General features: G+C 44.1%; 1 protein-coding gene across 1 annotated transcript in view; it reads left to right on the top strand.

The window, feature by feature from the left end:
- The window catches only part of plcd3a (phospholipase C, delta 3a), a 30,315-nt gene that overhangs the window by 14,309 nt on the left and 8,506 nt on the right, over positions 1-7,500 (top strand). Inside the window, exons 3-5 of the mRNA XM_030793503.1 lie at positions 3,230-3,457; positions 4,600-4,730; positions 5,536-5,761. Of these exons, the coding sequence (XP_030649363.1) occupies positions 3,230-3,457; positions 4,600-4,730; positions 5,536-5,761 (585 nt within the window). The remainder of the gene's footprint in view (positions 1-3,229; positions 3,458-4,599; positions 4,731-5,535; positions 5,762-7,500) is intronic.

Here is a 7,500-nt window from a genome sequence, read left to right as displayed (position 1 = left end):
GTAGACAGCATTCCTGGGATCCAAACTGGAGACTGGTGATAATCAAATAGTCAGCCCCCTGTGAAAAATTTAGTGTCCATAATGAAGTTCCACTAACAAAGTAAATCAAAGTCTGTCCTCAACATTTTGTAATGACTTAGGGGACATTTTCTCAGAAGACTACCCTCCCTCTCTCTCTCTCTCTCTCTCTCTCTCTCTCTCTCTTTCTCTATCTTTCTATCTTTCATAACCAAATATCCAATCCAAAACTGAACCTCCCTCCCGTTCTTTCGGGTCTTTGTTGGCTATTGGCTTTCTCGTGCTCGCGGTCCAGTGGTGTGCGTCGGTGCGGGGCTGCAGGTGTTTGGCATGCTTTACCGGAGGGCCAGACACCTGCGGGGTAAAGATAAGCTCTCCAGGGGCAGAGGGGCTCAAGCGGAATGTGAGGGGCACTGTTTTGTCACGTCGCTGGCTGTGCCCACAGCTGCCCCAGCATGTGCTCCAGTGTAGCAATAACACCAGCCACGTCCTCCGTACACACACACACACACACACACAGACACATACACACACACGCTCTCACAGACACACGCGCACTCACACGCACTGTAAAAACATTCCTGGAGATTTTACTGTTATTTTCTGGCCAGTAAAACACTGTGAAATTTACACTAGATATCTGCAAAATACATAAAAAGTAAATAACTGTAACTGTAAATGAATTGATATACATGACTTTATTTTTACAGCCTTATAAGCGAGTTAGGATTTTTTTTTTTCTTTTTGGTGCAAATTCTTATTTATTTTACTGGGCTCTTAAATGATTTTTTTTTTTTTTTTTTGAACACTAGTCGTTGCGATACTGTAAACATACAACGGCCAGAGGTTCACACTGCGCTCTCCACATCCAACCTCCACTGATCTGGTAACCAACCCGCAGGAGCAGCAACGGGGAGGCGAGCCCCGGCTGGTCTCCCGCCCACCTCCACCTTCATGTGGAGGCGCTGTTACCAGGGGCTCTCTGTGGTGGTGCACTGGCATCTTATTAGCTGCTCTGGCTAAACGCCCTGAAGTCCAGAGTGGCTTTGTTCTACAAATGTTCCTCTCACTTGCTCCTGCTGATATCTCTTTTCTCACACTAGTTTTTTTTTTTTGTAATCCCAGAATGTAATGCATACTCTAATATTTTACTGTAAACACACCGGTCACTGTACGGTTTCCTAACATGTATTGTATTCCGGAGTAAACTTATTTAAAATAGAAAAAACAGTAATGAGCTGGTAAAATTTGCTGTAAATTTACAGCAATATGTTATAGTGCACATGCACACAAAGACAGACATAGACATAGACACACAGACATAGTCACTCTCTCTCTTACACACACACACACACACACACACAATATCTTGTTTATAAGCATGTATGCCTCATTCTCTGGCCCACACGGACATAATTGTGCATACTCTCACTCGCTCACACACACACATATACAAATTCATTCAAGTGAGTGCTTTGCTTTTCAGGCTGTTTGAGTCACTGTGTGTGTGTGTGTGTGTGTGTGTGTGTTTGTGTACTCTTACACATTACGTGGGGGTTGTAACCTTCACGACCATTTTCCAGGAGAAAGGAGCCCGTTGTGGAAGCTTTCCTCCTACATTACCGAATCGCCCCCCCCCCCCCCCCCCCCTCCCCTCACCGACCCCTGACCCTGTAACTGTCACAACGCGACAGCACTTACACGGCTCACCGTAGCACTAAAAATCTCTTCCATTAAAAATCCGCTCTCCCGAGTCCTCTGCTAACCTCGTTTGAAAAAAAAAAAAAAGAAAAACAGAAAATAACTGGCGCTTAAGCCCGGGAAACCGGCCAGAGAGCCACAAACAAACAACTTTGGGGGGGGGGGGGGGGGGATGTATTCGGTCACGGTCAGTTCGAAGTAACCGCAAACTGCGTGTATTATCATAACTGCCCTCTAACTATGTGACTATCAGTGTCTCATTAGCCTGTGTTGGCAGACTTTCATTTTATTTGCTGCTCCCAAAGTTAGACTAAAAAAGAAACAAACCAAAAAAAACGGGTCTGGGGTTTTTGTTTTTGTTTTTGTTTTTTGCGTTGGGGTTGGGGGAGGAGGGGTGTTTGGTGAGGTTTTTTGGTCAGTGTTAATGATACACAGAAAGTGCACAATGTTGCATCAGGGGTTTTTTTTTTTGTTTTTTTTTAAGGCTCACTGTGGCTGTATCATGTAGGGAAGTTGTGCATGAAACAGACATAGACAACTCTCTCTCTCTCTCTCTCTCTTTCTCTCTCTCTCTACCTCTCTGTCCCCCTCTCTCTGACCTCTTACTGCGTTTTAGCTGGGCTTCCTAAAAACACATACAAACACACATGCATGTTTGTCGGTCTTGTCCCGGTACTTTATGATGGATTGGCAGGTCTTGGTTTTCACTTTGAAATGCAGTGCATGTCTGGTCCAGTCACATGACTGTAACAGACAGAGGGTTAAATTTGGTCCAGATCACATGTGTGTGTGTGTGTGTGGTGATACATTGTGAACATTATTTGGACCATCTCCCGGACAGGTCATATTTAACAGGAGCTAAATGAGTCACGCAGTGAGAGGTTTCACTGACGTCACACCGACAAACACGGCGTCCACACCGCTCGTGCCTGTTCCTCTTAGTCGTGCTTTCTCACAGTCTGTCTCAGTTAGTGAGGGTTTTTTTTTTTCCCCCCTCAGTTTTGCTGTTTGTCTCCTATGCCAACACATCCCTCCTTTGTTGTTGTTTTCGTTTTATGTAATCTTCCCTCCCTTGATTTTTCCCATTCATTCTTCTGTTCCTCTCTCTTTCTCTCTCTCTCTCTCTCTCTCTCTCTCTCTCTCACTCACTCACTCACACACACACACACACACACACACACTGACATTCTCTCTCTGTCATTGGTCTCTCTCAGTCACGCTCATTCTCTCTCTCTCTTCTCTTTCTTGTCCTGTCTGCTCTGTCCTCTGCTGTCTTTTCCTTCACTCCACCACACTTGTCTTTCATTCCACCCTGCAGCTCTTTGTCTTTATGTGCCCTTTCACCCGTTTGCCCCCCCCAAACCCTCACCCCCATCATCGTAAACATGCTCACTGTAGTGTCATTGACCGTATTGTAATTATAGTGTTGCGAAAGCCTTATAGAAACAGGGTAAAATTACAGCATAATAAGCCTAATTCATCTCTCTCTTTGTTTCCCTCCCTCTCTCAGTTTCAGTGACGGAGGTGGAGTGCGTGAGGGAAGGATGTCAATCCGAGTGTTTGCGCCGATTGGCGGGCTCCGTTCCAGATTCGCACTGTTTTACCGTGGTATTCCGCGGGGGGAGAAAGAGTCTGGACTTGATGTGCCCCACGAAAGAGGAGGCCGAGCGTTGGGTGCGAGGCTTCCGCACGCTCAAAGACCGGGTGGCCAACATGACCCAGAAAGAAAAGCTTGATCAATATCCTTCAGTACAGAGTATGTTCCGGAAAGTTTACACAAACGCCCGTTCTGTGTCGCATCGAACGCAGGCGTAGGTATAAATCGTTAGATGACACACAGTTGTCACTACGTAAATATAGCATTATTAGGGATATCCCTAATACAATCTGGGGTTTTTTTTTCTGAGTTTATATGTGTCTACACTTGTTTTGAGAACTGCAGACTTTTCGTTTTCAGTTCTTGTTTTCAGTGTCATAGCGAATAATTTGGCGTCCAAAGCTAACTAATCGAAGATTGGTACAGCAACGTGCAGACAGACACAGAGACAGTCAAAGAGAGAATTCCATAGACAGAAAGTGACATAGCAGATAATGCCAGGCCAATGTACGTGTTTACAAAATCTATCAGTGTCAATACAGGTCAGGTTACTGTTACCTTGGTGACGCTAAATCCACATAACGCTGCCTAAACTGGGGCCTTCTCCTCCGCTCCGCTACATAGCTAAGAAATGCAGCGCTGGCTAACGGTTTATATATAGCATGAATATGTTTCAGTTTTCTGTCGACCATCAGCAAGTCATACCGCCCGACAGCAAACAACGAAAAATATCCCGTCTCTCCTCGCAACCATCTTTTTTTCCTCTAACCATCTGTCTTTCTGTCTGTTTATTTCTCCCTCTCCTTTTCGTCTTTTGCTGTATCTTTCCATCTTGAGTCCCTGAATAGCAAAGTTCATAAAAGGAGGTGGTAGTGAGATAAAGTCGTTTGATGTGTGATTAATGAGACGTGAGTTATGATTGTTGTATACAGAGATACGGACATCGATGAGTTTATTGTAATCAGCGCGAGGGTGAAAAGGCTTGAGTGAAAATTTTGGTGAGTGTGTGTTTGTCTTACAGGGAATTGTTTGAAACTGGTGATTCATTGATTTTGGGTCGTGATTGTGCTTGACTGTGTGTGTGTGTGTGTGTGTGTGTGTGTTTAATTCAATCATGTGTATGTCATGTTAGGGCCAGTGCATCTTCACCTGGCTCTGTGAGACCATCGGTGCGTGTCTGGCTATCGGTGTGTGCGTGTATGTGTGTGTGTGTGTGTGTGTGTGTGTGTGTGTGTGTATGTGCCTTTTTTGTTTGTTTGTTTTATTCTCCTTAACAATGCATAATTGGATCCGGGGCTATCTGAGACGTGCAGATCAGAACCAGGATGGAAAGATGAGTTATGAGGAGATTAAACGCCTGCTGCAGATGATCAACATCGACCTCAACGAACAGTACGCACGTACTCTCTTTAAGGTGGGCGTGTGTGTGTGTGTGTGTGTGTGTGTTTATGTCTGCGCAGGTGTGTGTGTGTGTGTATGTAAGAGTTATGGCTGTTGCTATTGTTGATGTGGTGGAGTTCTTTATCTACTGAGAACAGCCTGCGTGCAATTAAAGCTTTAACAGAAAAGGCAAACAGAAGGCCTCTCTCTCTCTCTCTCTCTCTCTCTTTTTTTTCTTTCTCTCTGTCATGCACTCACTCAGGGGTGCAGAGGGCCTCAAAGACTCAAATCTCTCCAGGGTTGTTTTTCTCCTACATCATGTGACCTCCCCCATCCCAAAATCCTACAGCTGAACTAATGAACCGAACACAATGACTGTGTGCTAGTATGTGTGTGTGTATGTGTGTGTGTGTTTGGAGGAGAGTTAACATTCACCAGAGCCTCTTCAAAACAACCCCTCTCCCCTTTCATTCCACCTCCTGCCCAACTTAATCCTCATCCGTTTCTTTCTCTCCATCCCTCTCTCGCTCTCATGCTTCCAAATTTTTCCCCCCTGTCTCCCCCTTTCCCTCTTTCTCTCCCTGTTTCCAACACTCCCTCTGTTCCCCATGTGCCTCTCTCTCTCTCTCTCTCTCTCTCTCTCTCTCTCTCTCTCTCTCTCTCGCGTCTCTCTCTCTCTTTCTCTCCCCTCTCTCTCTCTCTCTCTCTCTCTCTTTCTCTGACTCACCCCTCTCTCTCTCTCTCTCTCTCTCTCTCTCTCTCTCTCTGTCTCACCCCTCTCTCTCTCTCTCTCTCTCGCTCTCTCTCTCTCTCTCTTTCTCTCCCCTCCCGTCCTGCAGAAATGCGACCGGTCAGGTGACGGGCGTCTGGATCACATCGAGAGCGAGGAGTTCTGTCGGGAGCTGATGCGAAGGCCGGAGCTGGACGCCGTCTTCCGACACTACTCCGGTAACGGCACGGTCCTCTCCACCATGGAGCTGAGAGATTTCCTGGGAGACCAGGGCGAAGACGCCTCGCTGGCCCACGCCCAGAAGCTCATAAACACATACGAACTCAACGAATGGGGTAGGCCTTAGGAATCCCCCTATGCCCGCTTATAAACTCTCAGTGCATCCTCATAACCATTAATGTGCTTTCACTGACCGGCTATTATAAGCATGGTGAACAGATCTCCAGGTGGACTGTTAAAAAAAAAAAAAAAAAAAAATTGACTGTCACTTGGTTGACACTCCATGCAAAAGAACAAACCCAGACATCCTTTCATCTCGCGCACGCTCACATAGAGTTTCCTGACCCCGGTGGAGGGCATTCAGTTCTATGAGATGGTTATACCAAAGCTCTTAGCCAGATAATAAACCTCTGATGCTTTTTTTTGTACATTCACATTTACATATAGATTTACAGGTGGAGAGACATTTATGTTTATATTCATATTTATAAGTCTGTAAACACTGACAGATAAAAGCTCTTATTTCTTCACACAAACAAATGTCATGTTTATTCCGCTGTTGAATATTTAAACACACCCTCTCTCTCACAGTTTATTTACATGCTAAGAGTTTTTTATACGCCTGATAAAAATTAGTAACAGTTGTCAGTCTCCACAAAAGCATTATACCTGCTTACATGAAAAAAAGAAGAAGAAAAAAAAAGACACACCGAACCCCTAAACATTGAGACCTTTGACAAGCTATGACAACTTCACGAAGGTCTTATGTCTGTTAATAAGAACTAAGTTTATAACACCCCAAATAGCAAGCAGTATAACAGGCCTCATTAAAGCAGTGGAAAACACTGAAAGGATAAAAGGAAAATGCAAAACCGTAAAAAGCGGACACCTTTTAGAGGCCGCGACGGCTTTAGGAAGCTCCTGTGTTGTTTAGTAACCTTTAAGTGAAGGCCTAAGGACACAGGTCCAAGAGTTTTCAGCGTGTGAACGGTGAACTCGTGTTCACAGCATTGAGCAGGCTGTCTGTGGTCATGGTTACACGTTTCTCAGCAATGTTGAGAAGGAAAGTTAAGCGTGGAAGGAACTATTGCATGTACCACCATGTCTGTGGTCTACCTACTGAGTGGTTTCGATTGTGTGTGTGTGTGTGTGGGGGGGGGGGGGGGGGTTGATGAACTTAATATAATAACATGACAACAGGTGAGGGTTTTTTTTTTGTTTGTTTTTTTTTCTTGAGATGTGAAATTTTCTGTTGCCATATGTGTTAATCTTTTAGGCTGTGATTTTGGTCTGTCTTCAGGTTATTCGAGTTGGTTTAGTTCTCTTAGATGGAATGAGTTTAGACTCTGACACTTTTGCCTCTGAGAGATGGTTTATTGGATTTTCCATTTCTCTGGAACAGAATCTTCTGGAAAACCTTTTTTTCTTCCTTTTTTTTTATACTCTGGAGATGACAGTTTTGAGGGTTTTTTTTTTCTTTTTCTTTTTTCTTCTTGACTTGCTACATTTTCAACATTTTCTTCTCTCTCTTTCTCTTTCTCTCTCTCACTAACTCTCTTTCTCTCTCTCTCTCTCTCTCTCTCTCTCTCTCTCTCTCTCTCTCTCTTTGTCTCCTGGAGTAATCATAGCAAAAAAGATTTGTTTTCTTTTAGATATTTTTGCCTCAAATATCTATCTTTGTAAAACAGTTGTGTATTTTAAAAATAAAAAATTGTGTATTTCAAATGTAAAACAGATGTGCAATTTAAAAGTAATCAGTTGTGTGTCAAACATGAGGGAGACGCATTTTTTCTGGAAAATGTCTTTCCTCCTGTGTTTTGTTTTCTGCCACGTCACGTGATAATTATTGTGTGTC

Source organism: Chanos chanos, chromosome 16, assembly GCF_902362185.1.
Source record: "Chanos chanos chromosome 16, fChaCha1.1, whole genome shotgun sequence".
In the NCBI taxonomy this organism is placed as follows: domain Eukaryota; kingdom Metazoa; phylum Chordata; class Actinopteri; order Gonorynchiformes; family Chanidae; genus Chanos; species Chanos chanos.
This window is presented reverse-complemented; position numbering and strand designations above follow the sequence as displayed.